The 22,239-nt window shown below is 38.6% G+C and overlaps 1 protein-coding gene across 1 annotated transcript in view; it reads left to right on the top strand.

Moving 5' to 3' along the window:
• LOC126419763 (cubilin-like) overlaps positions 1-22,239 on the top strand; it is a 753,686-nt gene that overhangs the window by 371,414 nt on the left and 360,033 nt on the right. The window contains exons 34-35 of the mRNA XM_050086938.1: positions 1,954-2,071; positions 8,680-8,925. Coding sequence (XP_049942895.1) covers positions 1,954-2,071; positions 8,680-8,925 — 364 coding nt within the window. The remainder of the gene's footprint in view (positions 1-1,953; positions 2,072-8,679; positions 8,926-22,239) is intronic.

Below are 22,239 nucleotides of genomic sequence, written 5' to 3'. Positions count from 1 at the left end.
AAATGTTGCAAGTGTAGCACACACAGGCATTCATGGTTAGTTCTAGTCGTCTTTTGTTTGCACTACTCATGCCATGTTGAATTACATCACAGTAGTGGTGGTCCTGTAGAACAAGTGCTTTCACTAGCTGGTTCAAAAATGGTTCAAATGGTTCTAAGCACTATGGGACTTAACAGCTGAGGTCATCAGTCCCCTAGACTTAGAACTACTTAAACCTAACTAACCTAAGGACACCACACACATCTATGCCCTAGGCAGGATTCAAACCTGCAACTGTAGCAGCAGTGCGGTTCCAGACTGAAGCGCCTAGAACCACTCAGCCACAATGGCCGGTGCATGAGCTGGCATTTCATGTCCTATGGAAATACGTTCTGAAACTTTTTGAGAGCATAGAGTCAAGCGGACATCTTCCGGCACACTGTGACTATTCTCTGCCCAGTTGAGATGGTCATCCAAAGTTACTCCCAGATTCTTAACTTTTATTTATTTTATTTATTTGAGATACATATTCCATATATCCAGTATGGCATGGTTATGCATGGATGTGGGACGAGTCAAAGCAGATACAATATAGGTATCATACAATACAATACATACTGGTATATTACACATGGTAGATGAATGATTCAAAACTGGTACAATACAACAATATAATAGAGATAATAAACAATACAATACAAAAATATTGAAATACCGTCAAGCAAACTATGTGGCATTGTTTGCGGAAATCTGAACTTATTAATTTCTGACGAGCTATTAAGAGTAAGATTGTGTCTTTTTTGCATTTAGTTTAAACACCAGAACTCTTAACTTGAAAATTTTAGAAGATAAGATTATCAAGTATAACTGAGGGGAGAACCACAGACAAACTAGATTACATGATAGTATCAAGTATAACTGAGGGGAGAACCACAAATAAACTAGATTACATAATAGGAATTAATAACAGGATTGAGCTTTATTCGTAATAAGTTTGGAGATTGTTAGCTTTACTAAGAGTGTATTACCCACTTTCCATTGTGCCATTTATTTTTGGGGTTTTCCTTTACAGCCACTAGTTGATACTGATCGATGTGCTGAATCTAAGTTCTATGGCTGTTCTGAAATGTTGGCAGATTGTAAATGTTCAAAATAATTTTATTTAATTCCACCTATTCTGCCCTGTTTGTATTATTATTTGCCTGAAAATACTGCCTTTTCTGTAATGCTACCTCATTCGACTTGTGAGTTTCTCTTCTTTTATATTTTCTGTTGCATGAGTAGTTTTAAATTAAACAATTTCCCTGTTTGCTTATGTCTGTATAACCAGTACTTTCAAAGACACTGAACTTGTTGCTTAATTACATTAGGTATACCTCCCTGTTCTGAAACAAAGTCTCATAATCTGTATACCTGACTTCTGCCTGATGAGGCTGTTTCATTGGATCTTTGTGTCTGTCTGGTTGTTGCTGTTTTCTGTTTGGCTTATTCTGGAAGAAAAATGTGTTCTTCTTTGCAAAATGTGGTAACATATAACCTATGATCTTACAATATCTAAAGAATGGAAACTCTAGGTTGGTATATTAGTAATATTAGGAGACAGATAGACTGCCAGTCATTGTAAATATGAAATGTTGAGTTGCAGTCAAGCAGAATGAGAAGACTGTTGCACATTTAGCTTTTGTCCAAAGTATTCTTCAGAAAAGAAAACATATAAACATTCATTCGCACAAGCAAGCACACATCACATGTACAAGACCACCATCTCTGGCAGCTCTGATGAGAATGCATTTTTCTGGAGAAAGCCTTGTTCGAAAGGTAAATGTGTAATGGTGTTTTCATTGTGCCTGTCTGTAACTCAACATGTCATCTTTAGGGTGAGTAACAATTATCTTTTTTCTAGCGTTGTTGGTATTAGGATATTTTTAATATTTGCAGTGAGTTCAATGAAAATAACATAGCCTCATATTTTAGATGTGTGGTGCAAGAATTGTGACTGAAGATGCTGGTCAAATTTCGCTGGAGGACTTTATCAATGCTTCACCACATGCTAGTCGCAACTGTACATGGACAATTGTTGGTGCATCACCTGGTGGGTAGATAATATCATTATATTCAATATCAATTTTTATTTTTTAAAGAAATTTCCACTGAATGACTGTTAATTATTCATTTATGGAAACTCCAGGTAGGAATATCAGGTACAGTTTGAATTTAAACAACGATGTAGGAAAAGATAGAATGCTACTTACCATAAAGAAGATACGTGAAGTTGAAGACAGTCGCTATTAAAAGACACTTATATAAAGCTTTCAGCTCCAGTATTCATCAGCAAAAGAGAAACATACACCATTTATACACACAAGAAAGCTCATGTCATGAACACATGACTGCCAAGTCCAAAAATTTGTGCATGTGCAAGTGACAATTGCTGAATTAAAAACACAGGTTACAGTCACTCAAGTTGACACCAATGACATCTGTTGCCTGGTATTGCAGATGGTTTTTAGTTCTTGCTGGAGACTGGCAGGAGTGGTTAACATGCCTAACTTCACTTGTGGTATTTCACTGCAGTTGTTGATTTTTGTAATCATTATGATAACTGATTGGTAATCTCTGGTATGGAGCCAAATGGAGGATGTGACCCATAAGTTTTGTTAGCTCCATGATAAGGTTATCATTAAAGTCCTTGACTTCCACTGCAGGGTGGTGGTTTATAGAGATACTGTGCATATATCGTGTTTGCACCATACACTGTAAATGGTCACTTGGGTGGCACATTATATGTGAAATGTGTGCTTGGTAAATAGTCTTTCTATTGACAATGCATGCTAGTTAGTTAGTTTCATGTTCCATAGATTATTTGAACAGTTGTATTATCAAAATGATGTGGTACAACTATATTACAGGATATGTATAATTGTTTAATGTTAACGCTAATGAACACATGTATGTTACTTGGTTGTTTTTGTTTTCCTCCTTCCCCCTCCCTCTCGCCCCCTGCACAACTGGAAGAAAATTCTGAGTAACAAATTGTTATGATTAGTCAGATTTGAATATGAAGAAAGGGAATATTAAATACTTGTTAACTGCTGAAGCATTTACAGTGAAGTTCCAGAAATGAAATCTCTTCAAGAAAGCACCTGGTAACATGAGAGATGGTTGAAACCCAAAGTTAAAAGCTGGGAAATGTTCCACAATGTGTGAAATACTTATCAGCAGATAGCTAAGACTAACAAAGGATACGCAGAAATCTTAGGTCATCAGGTGAAAATGTAAGCCACCGTCAACTTCACATGGACAAAAGTAACAGGAGTGGAATTTAGATTAATCAGATAAATCTGATTGCACCAAAATACAAGGTAAAATCATGAAGTGTCTCACAGGCATTGAACTCATGTTTTGTACATAGTTGTAACTGATCCACTAGATGTCAGTAACATACATTTTAGCTGCCCATTCTAACTCGTTTGTTACAGAATGTCAGTTGCAGGTAATCCATCCACACTAGCATAGTACTTTGGCAGTGCACAAGAAGTATATTCCAACTCTATAGTATTTGTGTGTGAGTGATGTGAACTGGAAGTGGATGTTTTGTATTTATGATTGTGTGGAGCACAATGAGAATTGACGCCAACAAGGTGTTACAGGTTTTACACCACATCAAATTACTGTCTTCATACCAGAAGTATGTGAAGACGAAAGAGACATTGCAAACACTATCTGCATCTACATCTACATCTATACTCTGCAAACCACCATGAGGTGCATGGAAGATGATACATCCCATTGCACCAGTTAGGGTTCCTTCCTGTTCCATTCAAGTATGGAGCGTGCGAGGAATGATTGTCTGAATGCCTCTGTGCATGCAGTAATTGTTCTAATCTTATCCTCATGATCCCTATGTGAGTGATATGTATGGGTTAGTAGTATATTCGTAGAGCAATCATTTAAGTTGGTTCTTGAAACTTTGTTAATAGACCTTCTTGGGATAATTTATGTCTATCTTCAAGAGTCTTCCAGTTCAGTTCCTTCAGTACCTCTCTGACACTCGATTAAAGAAACTGTGGACATTTGTGCTGCCCTTCTCTGTATATGTTCAACATCTCCTGTTAGTCCTATCTTGTACAAGTCCCACACACTTGAGCGATATTCAAGGATGGCTCACATGAGCAATTTTTAAGCATTCTCCTTTGTAGACTGCTTGCACTTCCCTGATATTCTACCAATAAACCTAAGTCACCACCTACTTTCCTGCTTTACTCACAACTGAACCTATGTGATCATTCCATTTCATATCCCTACAAAGTGTTACACCCAAGTATTTGTATGGGTTGGACCATTGCAACAGTGACTCATTAATTAATGATGGCTCACATGAGCAATTTGTAAGCAATCTCTTTTGTAGACTGCTTGCACTTCCCTGATATTTTACCAATAAACCTAAGTCATCACCTAGTGCAAAATTTTGCATTTCTGAACATTTAGAATAAGTTGCCAGTTTCTGCACCATGTTGAAATCTTAACAAGATCTGACTGAATATATATGCAGCTTCTTTCAGATAGTACTTCATTACACATAGGTGCATCATCTGCAAAAACCCTGATTTTACTATTAATAATGTCTGCAAGGTCATTAATATAAGTGTGAACACCAAGGGTCACAACATAATTCCCTGGGGCACACTTGAAGTTACTTCTACACCTACTCCATATGATCATACTTTTGGCAATAAGTGTAGATGTGGTACTGAGTCAAATGCTTTTCAGGAGTCAAGAAATACTACATCTACATGGTTGCCTTGATACAAAGCTTTCAGTATATCATGTGAGAAATGTACAAGTTAAGTTTCATGTGACCAATGTTTTTGAAATCCATGCTGGTTGACATTGAGGAGGTCACTCTGTTCTAGCTGCCTCATTATGTTTGAGCTCAGAATATGTTTTAAGGTTCTACAATGAATTCATGTCAAGGGTATTAGACAGTAGTTTTTTGTATCACTTCTACTTTTACTACCTTTCTTGAAGGTGGGTGTGACCTGTGCCTTTTTCCAAGAACTGGGCACAGTTTTTTGTTTGAGATATCTACAGTAGATTATAGTTTGGGCTAACTGAGCCACAAATTCAGTAAAGAATCTAGTAGGGATTCCAATTCAATACAATTTTTTTTAAATTTTCAGCTGTTTTTCTACACCACTGATACTAATATTCATTTCATTCATCTTTTCAGTGGTATGAAGATTCAATTGGGGCAGTTCTCCTGGATTTTCCTTTCTAAAGGATCATTTGAAAATAGAGTTAAGCATTTTGGATTTTGCTTTGCTTCCTTCAGTTTCAGTTCCTGTCTCATTCATTAGGGACTGGACACTAACTTTTACACTTTCTACTCAGTAATCTCTTTTTCTTTACAAGTTTCTTTACAGTGACTGTATACCATGAAGGTTCCCTCCCATTATGAACTGTTCTACTGGGTTCATATCTATCAAGTCCATGGTCTACTTTTCTTTTAAAATTGAGCCACAATCCCTCTGCATCCTCCTGCCTGTGCTGAAAATTTCAAGTTACCTCATTGAGATATACCACTACCGATTTTTTTCTCTAGTTTACTGAACATAGAGATCGCTCTGCATGTTGTAGTTGTCCTGTGTACTTTGGTAATCACTGTTGCCATAACCGCATTATAGCCATTGATACCAGTTTCGATGTGGACATCCTCAAAGATGCCAGGTCTCATTGTTGTCATTAGGTCTAATGTATTGCCACCTTGGGTGGGTTTACTGGCTATATATTCTAGGTAGTTTTCAGAGAAGGCATTTAGCAAAGTTTCACAGGATGTCTTATCTTTGGTTTGGTCAAGATACTTGAAGATGCTTCTATCATTGAAATCCTGCCCAACTTGCAGGGTGTTTGAGGAGTGCTGTGGTGAGTGTCTTAACATGTGGCGAAACCAAGGTGAAACTGTATCCAGATGCCATATGGTTGACAGCCACAACTCGTTACAGATGTCATAGGCTGGGCAGACTTGTAAAAGAGGACAGGCAGAAGTAACATCAGACCTTAATGCTTAGAAGAGTACAAGTTTGTCTGAACAGACAGTGCACTGAACACTCCTAACGATGGGCTTTCACAGCCGACAAACCGTGTGTGTGCCGATGTTAATGCAATGACATTGGCATTTATGGCTGAAATGGGCACTTGACCATCAGCACTGGACTTCGCACAGTGGCAGAGCAACGCATGGTCTAGTGAATTCCCATACCTTCTTCATTATGCTGATGGGAGGGCGCAAATCCATTGTCTTCCAGGGGAACAACCCCTTGATGCCTGTACAGTGGGATGGAGACAAGCTGGCGGCAGCTCCATAATGCTCTGGGGAACATTCACGTGGGTGTCCATATGTCCAGTGGAATTTGTGCAAAGCACCATGATGTCCATTGGAATTTGTGCAAAGCACCATGATGGCCAAGAAGTATCACACATTGGTTGTGGAACACCTACACTGCTTCACGATGATCATCTTTTCCAACAGCAGTGGCATTTTTCAACAAGATAATGTGCCATATCACAATGCCAGGAGTGTGATGGAGTGGTTTGAGGAACACAGTGATGATTTCTAGTTGATGTGCTCTCCCCCAAACACATCAGTCTTAACCCAATAGAACACATCTGGACTGTGAGTGAACGTGATGTCAGACCACATCACTCTCTTCCCTGGAATTTATGGGAATTAAGTGTTTTGTGTGTGCAGTTGTAGTGCCAACTCCCTCCAACAATGTTCCAAGGCCTCATTACTTCCATGCTGGAATGCACTGCCACTGTCATCTGTGCCAAAGGTGGACATACCGGCCATTAGGTAGGTGTCATAATGTTCTGGCTGATCAGTGTATGCATCACTTCAGAAGAGTCAAGGACAGGAACGATGTATCATTTTTGTGATATTATGAACAGCAAGGGACAAAACATGAGAAATTCAAGGTCTTATCAGAGCATGTTTGGTCTACTTTTCAAGAGGCAAGGGCTAATTCCATGGCTGTGTATGATTTTGATGTGAGACAGTGGGCTTGCACAAAAGCTAGAGCACTTGGATTGATGGATTTCGACTCTGGATTTAATTATGACATTCACAGAGGCAGCACACTATCTACCATGGATGAACGAGATTCGATTCTTGTGTTGCAATCAACATCTTGAAGATCACATTCATATACAGTTCAGCCAATTATTTCTATGGAAGGTAGACTTCTTTCTCCAATACTCTTTGTCAAGTTCAATTGTGTTGCCATTAAAAACTTTTCTAGTAAAAGATCAAACCTTTATTTGTATAGCTTAAATCTACTGCACTAATCAGCCTTATTAGAATCTAGAAATTAGTGATAGTTTTGAATAACTGTGTTCTGCAGGAGGGAACCACGTGGTACAGTATCTGAAATACATAAGGTTTGAGTTACTCAACACCCAACTACACAGTTATATCATTTATCCAATGTACATATTATTGTTTACAATTGTTTCTAACAGCTTTTTTCTCTGCCTCGTGATGACTGGGTGTTGTGTGATCTCCTTAGGTTAGTTAGGTTTAAGTAGTTCTAAGTTCTAGGGGACTGATGACCATAGATGTTAAGTCCCACAGTGCTCAGAGCCATTTGAACCATTTTCTAACAGATTTGTACATCATGACCCACAAATGCACTTAATAACAGGTATGTACAGCTAAATGGAAAAAAATAAATAAATAATAATCATAATGTTGTGCCTGTGTTTCCTGTCTTATTCAGTATTACAGCACTATGTATAAGAACAAGCAATCATGTCGGAGGAACATCTGCAACTGAGCATTGTACCATAGGTTAAAAATATTGCTACAGTTGTAAGGTCCTTTTATTTAACACACGGCCAGTTTCAGACTCTTATACGCCAATCTTCAGGTGTCGTAACTTAGTACTGTAACCCCCAAATGCTGTGGTGGATGGATACTGATGAAAGACATATGAGGTCTTAGGAAGTTGTGGTTCTGTGTAAAAGCAATGAATAGATCCAAGCACTTGATGCACCCATATTTAAATAGAAATTACATTAAGTTGCCTGTCAGTTGACTTTTTTTTGCAGTAATGACACATGAAATGTGTAACTAACCTCTAAAGGAGCACATCTGCTGGATCATAATCCATGTCCTTCATTCCTATAACCCTCCTGGCCAATCCAACCCTATACAAAACTTCTGTGTTGCCAGCACACCTACTTTGTCTATTCATCATCCCTACTTCTCTTCTTGTGTCTCACTATTACTGGAGATAGTGTGTCACAGGTCTGCTTGCACAATCTTAGGTTAGACACTGATGACATGAAGACAGATGTCTGATGGAACTGTGTACTACCATCCCCTTAGAAGCTTCATATGTGATGAATTTAAAGTGTTGTGGCACAATAACAGTGAAGTACTTGATAGGCTACACAGTGATACACTACCTGATGCCTGCGTCTTTAGCCTCACTCTTGAGGCTCTAACAAAATGAAACATAAATTGGAATCTCAGACTTTGCAATAAGATATTAACAGATTTCGTGTTATTTCACAAAATTATTGAACACCAGATGTGAAGCAAAGGATTTTACATGTTTAAATGTATTGTATGTTATCAAATACATGGTCGTAATTAATATATAACATGTTAAGTAATCATTTTACTGTTTTATTTTCTAGATGATCGTGTGACACTTACCATAACCCACCTGGACTTCCCACAGACTAGTGGGCCTGACTGTTATCCAGAATATTTAGAGATTCACGATGGTGAAAATGTGAATGCTACACTCTTGGGGCAGTACTGTGGTTCCAGAATACCACCACATATTACCAGCCATGGGAATGCACTCTTTCTTAATGCTTTTACAATGAGTGGTGTACATGATGGTAGATTTATTGCATTTTATTCTGTTGCAAGATCAGGTAAGGCAAACAGGAATTATTGTACCATTAAGTAATTTACTGTAATTGCAATGACAGTGTGATATAAACTCACCATTTTTCCTCTCTGTATTAGTTATTAATGACTGAATTGCATATGACTGACTATCAACCAAAATCTTATAAATTAACAGAAAGGTGAAAATTAAGGAAGTTTTTCTGTATTTGACGGTGTAAATATTCATTTCTTGATTTTTATAATACTGGAAAAAAATAATGGAATGAACAAAGATTTCCACCAATATGTAGCAGAGGGACTGATAGCACAGACAAGAACTGGAATACAGAAAACATCCTGTAAATTTGTATTCTTCTTTGGAGTATACTACTAAATGATTTCACTATATATCTAGTGCCTAATTTTATTGATTTCATGGCTTCTGAGACTTGATTTGGACATTCAGACAACTGGAGGATTTCAATACTGTAATTTCCTCAAAACTTGGAGGAAATCACATATGATTCCAGTTTTAAAATGCGAAAAATACACATACAGGCCAGAAAATTACAGGCCATTATCCTTGTTATGCCATCTACTCAAAATCTTTGAGCAAATGTTGTTGAATCATCTGGCTCAAGTTATAGAACCAGCTTTAGTACAATAAGAAGCAGGTTTCAGACCAGGAAAAAATTATACATCTTAGGACCTCAGTCACCAGTTTATTGAGGATGGCTTTGAAACCCAGAAAATTGTAGGCATAGCTTTTATTAACTTGACTGCTGCTTGTGGTACTGTCAGACAAAATGCATTGTACCAGAAGACCTAAAGGATAACAAAAGATTATGGCTTCAACAAGCTTATTCAAAGTTTACTCCAGAACAGTAGATTTTATGTGAACTTCTATGGTTAGTGTAGCAAATGGAGGTGTCAAACAAGAGGTTTGCTACATGGAAGTGTTCTTTCACCAATGGTATTAATGTTTATGTCAACGAGCACCCATTTTTGGTGAACACAAGGAGTAGTCTTTATGCCAATGATGTTGGGCAAGTGAGTCAAGGAAATCTTTTGAACATGTTGAAACCCACATGACAGGCACGGAGGTAGCTGAGTGCCTATTACTCTAACAACCAACTTTTCTGAAACCCAGCTGAAACATCTTAAATACAATCAGGCATGTTGCAAATTTGACATCACATGGCAAGGGATACATTTAGTAAATATGACATATCAAAAATATTTGTGAGTCACTCTGGATCACACTCCGACTTACAAGCAGCATTGTCAGAATGTGAGAAGGCAGGTAGAAGTCAAAAATAATATCCCTTGAAGATCACTGGTAGCAACCCCAATCCCAGGGAATGATGTCACTAGCAAAATGTTAGAGTGTCGTGGATTATGCATGCCCAGTCTGGTACAAATCCAACCAAGCAAACATAATTGAAAAGGCACTACACAAAACGTGCAAGCTTATTATGAGTTGTTTGAAACCAGTGCCACACGTAAAGCTGTACCACCTCCCTGGCATTGCACCACCAGATTTTTAAAGTTAAGCAGCTGTCAACATGATGAGAACTAATCTGACTCATCAAAAACCATTTGCTGCATGGGTACATTCCACACTCACAATGTTGAGGTCCAGAAGAAGTTTCCTCAAGACCACTTCAGTCTAGAAAACAACAGCAGATACAGCAAGAAAACAATAATATCATGGATATCCCCACTTGAGAATAACTCTATCTGGCCTTCCTCTTCAGAAACCCTTCGAGGTGGGCATGAACAGAATTAGATGATGTGGGAGACACTCAACCATTTTCGTTTTGGAGTTGAAAGATCCATCAATAGCCTCCAGATATGGCCTTTTCTATAGATACCAACAGATGTGACTATGGAAAACCACAGATTGTGGAGCTCCTACTGGACTGTCTATGTCCTGCCTGTTGCACAAACAACAAATGTGATCTATGAGGGTGACTCAAAAAGTAACAGGAAACTTTTGTTAGCAAAGCATGTATTTCATTTACAGATATAAACAAGATATCATTTTAGAACATAACTACTCTCATTTTTTACACACTTCTCATACTGTGCTACCAACTTTTCTGCTACATTTGAATAAAAGGTTTTTCATTGTGCCCAAAACCAAGAGTGCACCGCTTCTTTAACCTCATCATCACTGTCACAGTGTTGTCCTCTGATAGCTTCCTTCAGGGGTCTAAACACGTGGTAATCTGAAGGAGCGAAGTCAGGGGTGTATGCAGAATGCAACACAACCTAAAATCACAATCTCTGAGTGATGGTAAGAGTTGCAGCAGCACTGTGGGAGAGCACATTGTCGTGAAGAGTGAGAATGCCTCCAAACAGAAGTCCTCTCCAATGGCTTCGTATTACTGGCTTTAGTTCATACCCCAACATGGCACTGTAATGGGCCCTATTCACTGTTTCACCTCTTTGCTGATAGTACTCCAAAACTGGCCCATTCATATCCCAGAATAGTGTGAAGTGGACCTCTCTGGCAGAGGGCTGAGACTTGAATTTCTTCATGGCTGGAGAAGATGTGTGTCTCCATTCTGAAGTCTATCTTTTGCCTTTTGGTTCATAGTGATGCACCTAGGTTTCATCTTCTGTGACAATAGGTGTCAGAAAGTCATGTCCTTCAGTGTTGTGTTGCCGTAGAAATGATGTGACAGCCTGAACATACATCATCTTTTGTACACCAGTGAGCGTGCTAGGCACCCATCATGCACACAAAAAACAGTGCTTGAGGACCTCACTAATAATGGGATGAGTGGATCCGACTGTGATACTCAGTTCACTGGCTAAAGTTTCTAGAGAAATATGCCAATTCTTATGAATCATGGTTTCAGCATGTCTTGCATTCCTGTCAATAATGGCTGTGCTGGGACAACCAGAGTGTGTCTCATCTGTTGCTGACGTACGTCTACTTTTACAGGCATCTACCTCCTCATACACTCTTCTGTCACTAATGTAGCTATCTACATACCTTTCCAATTTCCTCCTATGGATTTGTCAAGGTTTCATGTCCTACGACCACAAAAATCATATTACTGCTAGCTGCTCTTGTAGGGAGCCCACGGCTAGGGCTGCGGTCATTTTGTTTCAACTGCCTTTCTTATTCAGCTTGTCATGCCACCTGTTGACATATGTTGGAACTTTCTCAAAACATGCATCTTCACTTCCTCGGAGCTTCAAATGCCTGATGTGTTAATTGCGTTTAGTACTGATAGTTTGTTGTTAGTTTTTGAATTGCCCTCATATTTCACAGTCCCAGGTGACCAGAAATTTAGGGAATCTTTTCTTTGAATTGTCCTCAGATTTCACTTATTAATTGAAGCTAACGATGGAGACAAAATTCTGTGCTCTGTTGTGGACACATTGGACACCCTAGAAAACTAGTTCCAGTTGAATAAAGTGAAACTGACCATTGCAAAAGCCCATATCGTACATTTTGAAAACCAAACATTCAAGAACTATGGAGCTTAAAAAGCAGCATAAAAACCAACTTCTGGAAGAAGTTGAAATTAAGCTGGAATACCCATGTTGGCTTCTTATGAAAGTAAATAAATAAAAACAGCTTCACATTTACAATGCAAATGTTAGCAAATGACACTGATACAAGTCCACAAAAAATAGTATTTGATACTTTTATGTAATCTGTCATGATTTAAAGTTAGTTTTCTGTGGCAGTTCAAATAGTGTGTCTCAAACACTGAAGCTGCTGAAGGCAATTGTTAGATACATGTGTAGGTCCTATTACACATTTTTTGTTTTAGAGGTTACAAATCCTAACTGTTCCCTATCTATATTTTTTCAAAATAATAATCTTATTAGACAGCATACACGGACACTGTTATTAACATCAGTTGTTTTACGCTTATGATGAAATTTATTATGTATTTCCTGTACCTTAATCAAATTATTCGGAATATCTACATTATGAGACTAATAAGTCAAAATTTACCAACTGAATATGAACACTCTTTAGAAAAATGGCAGGGATCGCACACAGAAATGCACAGTGTATCACTGTTGAAAGAACACTTTTATTTTAACATAAATACAGATTCCCTCTTCTGTCTTTACACCATAACAAGTAGACAACAGGTACTTCTGAGTTCCCAAGAAAAATAATCCAGCTCACTAACCCCACCACCCCCTTCCACACAATGGTGATTGACCCCCATTGACTTCCGATGAGCTTTCGGCCTCAGGTTGTCAGTTGCCTTTGTCAGCCAGTCAGTGACAGTCTTCTCACGTGCAATATATTCTAATCTTATGTTGTTGGCTTTCACCTCCTCTTGCACAAAGAAAATCTTTGTATCCATATGCTTGGCTCTTTCTGAAACCTCCCAATATTCAGCAAGTTTCCGTGCCCCTTGATTACCAGTGGATCCATATGCTTGGTTCTTTCTGAAGCCTTACAGTATTCACCAAGTTTCTTTGCACCTTGATACTCAATAAATATCTTTATAGGATAGGACAGACAAAAATATTGCCCAATCCCACTGAGATTCATCCACTTTGCTTCTTTTGCAGATACACTTGTTGTAACAAAGTCTCCTTCAGTGGTAATTGCAACAGTTTGTTGTTTACAGCTTCTGCAGCTTATTGCCATACCCCAAAAAACTGTCAAATATCCACTAAAGGATTTAAAGTGATATGGATCAGCTCCCCAGTCTGCATCAGTATGCATTTTGATTTTCTTACCAGTCTTCCAGTAAGCAAGAGCATAATTTAAATGTAGTGTGTAGTTCGTGTTTAATGGTACACTAGTGCTCCAAGCTTTAATTGCTCCTGAAATGGCTTAAATAATTCACAGGATATGCTGTATCTGGCCATATGCTTGTTGTCAAGTATAGAAGATTTTCCAATTGGAGTTCTGTATTTTGATGTGTCCTGTTCATTGAGCTTATCTTCATCTGTCACATTCTGTGGCTTTGTGGTCATGAGCAGAGGGTTTTGTTTTAAAATCAGTGTTCCATCATCTCTCATAACTCAAATTGACTGTACATGTTGTGCTGCTCCAAAATTTGTTGTTTCAATTTCAGAGCTTAAGATGGGTTTCATTTTCTTCATTTATCTTTTTCTCACCGTACAATGGTATATCATCCACGTTGTTGTGGTCTTCAGTCCTGAGACTGATTTGATGCAGCTCTCCATGCTACTCTATCCTGTGGAAGCCTCTTCATCTCCCAGTACCTGCTGCAGCCTACATCCTTCTGAATCTGCTTAGTGTATTCATCTCTTGGTCTCCCTCTACGATTTTTGTGATCCCTTGATGCCTCAGAACATGTCCTACCAACCGATCCCTTCTTCTAGTCAAGTTGTGCCACAAACTCCTCTTCTCCCCAATTCTATTCAATACCTCCTCATTAGTTATGTGATCTACCCATCTAATCTTCAGCATTCTTCTGTAGCACCACATTTCGAAAGCTTCTATTCTCTTCTTGTCTAAACTATTTATCGTCCATGTTTCACTTCTGTACATGGCTACACTCCATACAAATACTTTCAGAAACGACTTCCTTGACACTTAAATCAATACTCGATGTCAACAAATTTCTCTTCTTCAGAAACGCTTTCCTTGCCATTGCCAGTCTACATTTTATATCCTCTCTACTTCGACCATCATCAGTTATTTTGCTCCCCAAATAGCAAAACCCCTTTACTACTTTAAGCGTCTCATTTCCTAATCTAATTCCCTCAGCATCACCCGACTTAATTCGACTACTTTCCATTATCCTTGTTTTGCTTTTATTGATGTTCATCTTATATCCTCCTTTCAAGACACTATCCATTCCGTTCAACTGCTCTTCCAAGTCCTTTGCCATCTCTGACAGAATTACAATGTCATCGGCTAACCTCAAAGTTTTTATTTCTTCTCCATGGATTTTAATACCTACTCCGAACTTTTCCTTTGTTTCCTTTACTGCTTTGCTCAATACACAGATTGAATAGCATCGAAGAGAGGCTACAACCTTGTCTCACTCCTGTCCCAACCACTGCTTCCCTTTCATACCCCTCGACTCTTATAACTGCCATCTGCTTTCTGTACAAATTGTAAATAGCCTTTCTCTCCCTGTATTTTACCCCTGCCACCTTCAGAAATTGAAAGAGAGTATTCCAGTCAACATTGTCGAAAGCTTTCTCTAAGTCTACAAATGCTAGAAACGTAGGTTTGCCTTTCCTTAATCTTTCTTCTAAGATAAGTCATAGGGTCAGTATTGCCTCACGTGTTCCAACATTACTACAGAATCCAAACTGATCTTACCCGAGGTCAGCTTCTACCAGTTTTTCCATTCGTCTGTAAAGAATTCGCGTTAGTATTTTGCAGCTGTGACTTATTAAACTGATAGTTCGGTAATTTTCACATCTGTCAACACCTGCTTTCTTTGGGACTGGAATTATTATATTCTTCTTGAAGTCTGAGGGAATTTCGCCTGTCTCATACATCTTGCTCATGAGATGGTAGAGTTTTGTCAGAACTGGCTCTCCCAAGGCTGTCAGTAGTTCTAATTTTCATCTACCTCCTCTTCCATTTCCACAATATTGTCCTCAAGTACATCGCCCCTGTATAGAACCTCTACATACTCCTTCCACCTTTCTGCTTTCCCTTCTTTGCTTAGAACTGGGTTTCCATCTGAGCTCTTGAGATTCATGCAAGTGGTTCTCTTTTCTCCAAAGGTCTCTTTAATTTTCCTGTAGGCAGTATCTATCTTACCCCTCGTGAGATAAGCCTCTACATCCTTACATTTGTCCTCTAGCCATCCCTGCTTAGCCATTTTGCACTTCCTGTCGATCTCATTTTTGACACATTTGTATTCCTTTTTGCCTGTTTCACTTACTGTATTTTTGTATTTTCTCCTTTCATCAGTTAAATTCAGTATCTCTTCTGTTACCCAAGGATTTCTACTAGCCCACATCTTTTTACCTACTTGATCCTCTGCTGCCTTCGCTATTTCATTCCTCAAAGCTACCCATTCTTCTTCTGCTGTATTTCTTTCCCCCATTCCTGTCAATTGTTCCCTTATGCTCTCCCTGAAACCCTGCAGAACCTCTGGTTCTTTCAGTTTATCCAGGTCCCATCTCCTTAAATTCCCACCTTTTTGCAGTTTCTTCAGTTTTAATCTACAGTTCATAACCAATAGATTGTGGTCAGAGTCCACATCTGCCCCTGGAAATGTCTTACAATTTAAAACCTGGTTCCTAAATCTCTGTCTTACCATTATATAATCTATCTGAAACCTTCTAGTATCTCCAGGCTTCTTCCATGTATACAACCTTCTTTCATGACTCTTGAAACAAGTGTTAGCTATGATTAAGTTATGCTCTGTGCAAAATTCTACCAGGCGGCTTCCTCTTTCATTTCTTAGCCCCAATCCATATTCACCTACTACGTTTCCCTCTCTTCCTTTTCCTTCTGTCAAATTCCAGTCACCCATGTCTATTAAATTTTCATCTCCCTTCACTACCTGAATAATTTCTTTTATCTCATCATACATTTCATCAATTTCTTCATCATCTGCAGAGCTAGTTGGCATATAAACTTGTACTGCTGTAGTAGGCGTGGCCTGCGTGTCTATCTTGGCCATAATAATGCATTCACTATGCTGTTTGTAGTAGCTTACCCGCACACCTATTTTTTTATTCATTATTAAACCTACTCCTGCATTACCCCTATTTGATTTTGTATTTATAACCCTGTATTCACCTGACCAGAAGTCTTGTTCCTTCTGCCACCGAACTTCACTAATTTCCACTATATCTAATTTTAATCTATCCATTTCCATTTTTAAATTTTCTAACCTACCTGCCCGATTAAGGGATCTGACATTCCGCACTCCAATCCGTAAAACGCCAGTTTTCTTTCTCCTGATAACGACGTCCTCTTGAGTAGTCCCTGCCCGGAGATCCGAATGGGGGACTATTTTACCTCCGGAATATTTTACCCAAGAGGACGCCATCATCATTTAATCATACAGTAAAGCTGCATGCCCTTGGGAAAAATTACGGCCGTAGTTTCCCCTTACTTTCAGCCGTTCGCAGTACAACAACAGCAAGGGTGTTTTGGTCAATGTTACAGGGCCAGATCAGTCAATCATCCAGACTGTTGCCCCTGCAACTACTGAAAAGGCTGCTGCCCCTCTTCAGGAACCACACGTTTGTCTGGCCTCTCAACAGATACCCCTCCGTTGTGGTTGCACCTATGGTACAGCTATCTGTATCGTTGAGGCACGCAAGCCTCCCCACCAACGGCAAGGTCCATGGTTCATGGGGGGATCATCCGCATATGTAGTTAATATGAGTTCACACTGTAGATCATTAAGTAAACACATGTATCAGCTGTGGATCACAGCATCCCTTATAATGTAAATACATAAAACTGCAACAACTTACTTTTCTGAATAGTTATTTATTATTCCATGAACCAGTTTTTGAACCTTTTCAGGTTCATCTTCAGATGGTTTTCTGGAAGTCACTATTTCTTGCATAATGCTGGATACTGGCCTGCGGCATTATGAGCAGCTTTTTTCTGTTAGTGTCCATCTGTCTGCTTTCATTTTGATGGCCAGCTGGTACATCAAATCACACATGTTTATGCAATCTAGATACTTTTATCAAATACAACAATTCTGGCATTCATTATGTTTCTTGTTTCTGGATGCTACAATATGTAGGCTTTCACAATTTCTGAGTATCCACCCATTACGTGAAGTTGTCTTTTGGTGCAACTGAACCACATCACTTTTTCATTTCTGTCCATGTGTGACATAAAAATAATTACTGATGATTAAGGTTTGGCTCTTGCCCACACCATCATTTTTTGGGACTTTCTTCATCATTTGCTGTTGTCACATATCTATTTTGCAAGAGTTTGCTGTTGCTATTGTTGCCCCCAGAAATTTTGTGGCATTCCACTCTCTAAAAATTTACATCATACAGCATTTCAAAGGGTTTGGTTGAACCATTCTGGGAAATAATTTTGTTGTCAGCTGCCTCTGAATTCCTTATTTTCACAGATGATCTTTCAATTCTGTACTCATATATTGGCCCCTATTGTGTGAATGTTGCATTCCTTTTCTTTTCTGTTGAAAATTTTCTGCATATGATTTGCATTCTTTGAATGAATGACAAGTGAAACACTTCATTTTTGACTTTTAATAAATATATTACCACATATCTCAAGTAATCATCAATGAATGTGACAGCATATTTCGCTCCACCAAGTGATCATGTGCCAGATACACACATTACATCACTGTGTACCAAACACAGCAGTTCATTTGTTCTGTTTTCAGTTTGTTCGGGTAATGACTTGACTTTCATGGTGCCTTCAGTGCACACACAGCACAACTGATTTAACGGGTCATCTGATGCTCGAAGAATTATTCCACTATATTTGACCTGTTTCTTAGCTCTATCTACATGATTTCAGCCTATCCTTTGGTGCCATAAATCCATTAACTGGTTGCAAGATTTGTGACAGGACCACATCGTTGCATTCATACGCTGGAGCTGCCTTCAGTAACGTAGTACAAGTTGCTTTTCTTTGAAGACTTTGTGCTTTATAGTTTTTGTTAAAGATATCATCATTGCTTTATCGATCACATCATGAACAGATATCACATTACACAAGATGTGTGGAATGTGCGACGTATTGTGCAAGTTCACTGTTTGTCTTCCATCTTCTTCTGGTAGGTATATGCACACAATGCTGAAACCAGTACTTTGCAAATATCCTCCACCAGCTGCTGTCATTGACACTCCAGATTCAGTGAAAGGGGCAAAATTTTCAATTTGGTAAGCCATGCGGTCTGTTGTTCTACTGTCCAGAGGCCACACATCGTGTTTTTTTTTAAATTGTGGGCAATTTTTTTCCAATATGCCTGTACACTTGTGACAACTTCAAAAATCATGGACCGTAGTCATATGTTTTTTGTAACTGCCATGACTGTTACCAGGCTGGTTGCTGGTGCACCCTCACCCCCTTTGAACACTACTGCCCTGCTTTGTTTGTTGTGATTGGCCTCTTGACTGTCAAAACTTTTAATGCTCTCACCTCATTTTTACATTTCATGTTTGTAAGTCATTGTGCTCTTCTAAAAGGTAGTTTTTGAATTTCTTAGGAGATAAATCCCTTTATCATGCCACATACTTCCTGAAAAAGTTTCATATACAGAAGGTAGATCCATCAAGGTATGCACAGCTACTTGCTTGTTTGATAATTTTACTCCAGAACCACAATTTGAACTGCAGTGTGTTGTGTCTTTATAGGTAATCTAACATCAATTTGCAAACTTTCTTTTCCATGCTCATGTATTCTTTAAATGCAAGCATTCCATCCCACAAATCAAAATGTGTATGGGATTCTTTCAGTGCATCTGATATTTCTGTCACAGTTTTGCAGTCCTGTCCATTGAGGTGACGAAAGTCACAGGACAGTGGTACACACATGTGTGGATGGTGGTAGTATCGCATAAACAAGGTATAAAAGGGCAGGCAGAGCTGCCATTTGTACTCAGGTGACTCATGTGAAAAGGTTTCCAGTGTAGTTATGGCAACACGATGGAAATTAATAGACTCTGAATATCAAATGGTAGTTGGAGCTAGAGGCATCAGAAATTCCAATACAGTAATCATTAGGGAGTTCAATTTTCCAAGATCCATGGTGTTAAGAGCGCACTGAGAATACCAAATTTCGGGCATTACATCTCACATGTATGACACAGTGGCTGACAGCCTTCACTTAACAGGAGAGAGAGAGCAGCGGCATTTGCTTAGAGTTGTCAGTGCTATCAGACAAGCAACACTGTGTGAAATAACTGCAGAAATCTATGTGGGATGTGTGACAAACATATCCATTATGACAGTGCAGCAAAATTTAGGGTTGATAGGCTATGGCAGCAGATGACCAATGTTAGTGCCTTTGCTAACAGCACAACATAGCATGTAGTGCCTCTCCTGGACTCATGACCATATTGGTTGGACACTAGTTGACTACGGCCTGGTCATATGAGACATTTTTTCATTTGGTAATAACTAATGGTAGGGTGTGTGCGACAGACACCACAAAGCCATGGACCCAAGTTGTCAAGAAGGCACTGTGCAAGCTGGTGGTGGCTCCATAATAGTTTGGGCTGTCTTTACATGGCATGGACTGGGATCTCTCATCCAACTGGACTGATCTTTGACTGGAAACGATTATGTTCATCTACTTGGAGACCATTTTCAGTCATACGTGGACTTTGTGTTTCCAAACAACCATGGAATTTTTATGTATGACAGTGACCTGTCACTGGGCCACAATTGTTTGCGATTGGTTTGAAGGACATTCAGAATAATTTGAGCGATTTATTTGGCTGCCCAGCTTGCCCAACTTGAATCCAATCAAAAGTTTATGGGACATAATCGAGAGCTCAGGTCGTGCACCAAATCCTGCACTACCAACACTTCTACAATTATGCACAGAATTAGAGGCAGCAAGGCTCAATATTTCTACAGTGAACTTCCAATGACTTATTGAGTCCGTGTGACATCGAATTGCTGCGTTACACCTGGCAAAAGGAGGTCTGACACAATATTAGAAGGTATTCCATGACTTTTGATGCCTCAATGTATATCATTAAGTGACTTATCATCCACTGTTAGTAGAATTCCCATTGCCCTTTTGTTTGCTTTCCATTCATTCACTGTGGGTCCATTTCCCATGGCAGGTTCACTCACACATCAGCACAGTTTACATTTGAGAATTCCCTTATTTCTTTGCAGTGAGACATGGTAATCAGTTTATTCGACAGTTTAATTTTTCATTTCCCCACTTTGTTTGATAATTTACATATCTGTAAATATATAGTGTGGTAAGAAAATGGTTCTGCGTATTTCTCTTGAGTTCAGAAACATCTATCAATGTAACACGTGTTTCATAATATCTCTTAAGAAACCCTTTCATAATTCACAACAAATGGAAAATTTTCAGTACTCGCAGTCTCTCAGCCTTTCAAATTACCTTCCAGAATGTCTTGTTATTTAGATGATACCCTCACTTCCTGTCGCTGTGGATTGTCGATCCTGTCCCCATAACCTGTGAATATTCCTTAGAAAAATGGCAGGAAGCTGACACACATGCACAGCAGATTGCTGTTGAAAGGAAACATTTATTTTAACATACATACAGATTCCCACTTTTCGCAGTACATCATAACAAGAAGACAACAATGGGTACTTCAGAGTTCACAAGAAGCACAGTCCATATCACTGACACTAAACAGGCAGTAATGTGAGCATGATATGGTAAAAAAAAAGAATATTGGCTGATTGTTTTCCCCCACTACTCAACTCACTAAAAAGTCATTCACAAATCTACTTTAATCAAAGTGTCAATGCACTGTTCTTTCTGTTTTTTTATTTATAGAATCACCTTCACATTAATTCTCTATTATTCTCATCTTGGACAGTGCACAGAAAAAACAAACACCTATATATCTCAGTATGAGCTCTTCTTTCCCTTATTTTATTATGATGATTGTTTCTCTGTACGTAGGTTGGTGCCAACAGAATATTTTCACATTTGGAGGAGAAAGTTGGTGATTGAAATTTTATGAAAATTTTCCACCACAATGAAAAATGCCGTTGTTTTAATGATGTCTACCCCTAATCCTGTATAATGTCAGTTACACTCTCTACTCTATTTCTCGGTAATAGAAAATGTGCCACTCTTCTTTGAACTTTCTCAATGCTGTCCATTAATCCCACCTTTCTGGTAAGGATCTGACATCATGAAGCAATACTCCAAAGGAGGATGGACAAGCATAATGTAGGTAGTCTCTGTAGTAGATCTGTTGCACCATCTAAGTGTTCTGCCAATAAATCATAGTCTTGATTTTTGATTTTATCCATACTGGATGAGAGGTCGTTGTTGTGAATGTCAGTGTTAAAAAATATATCGGCTCAACCACTTGTTTATAGTGTAAAACACTAAGATTATCTAATGTTATCCACTAAATCTTAGTGTTCTACACTATAAACAAGTGGTTGAGCCGATATATTTTTTAACATAGTCTTGATTGCAACTTACCTACAACATATTCTATGTGTCCTTTCCAGTTTAAGTTGCTCATAATTGTAATTCCTAGGTATTTAATTGAATTTATGGCAATTAGATTTGATCGTTGGTGTTTTTATTATTATTGTTGTATCTTTTTGTATTTCTGAAATGTCACCACTTTAATAACCTGTTGTTCAGTTCTCATATAGATGAAAAAAAACTTTGTGCATACAAGCATAGTTAAACAGTTCTGTGGTATCATAACTGTTTAACATCTATTGGTCATCTTTCA

This window comes from Schistocerca serialis, chromosome 9, assembly GCF_023864345.2.
Source record: "Schistocerca serialis cubense isolate TAMUIC-IGC-003099 chromosome 9, iqSchSeri2.2, whole genome shotgun sequence".
NCBI classification, from domain to species: Eukaryota; Metazoa; Arthropoda; class Insecta; order Orthoptera; family Acrididae; genus Schistocerca; species Schistocerca serialis.
The sequence above is the reverse complement of the archived record's forward strand: the minus strand, read 5'-3'. Positions and strand labels throughout refer to the sequence as shown.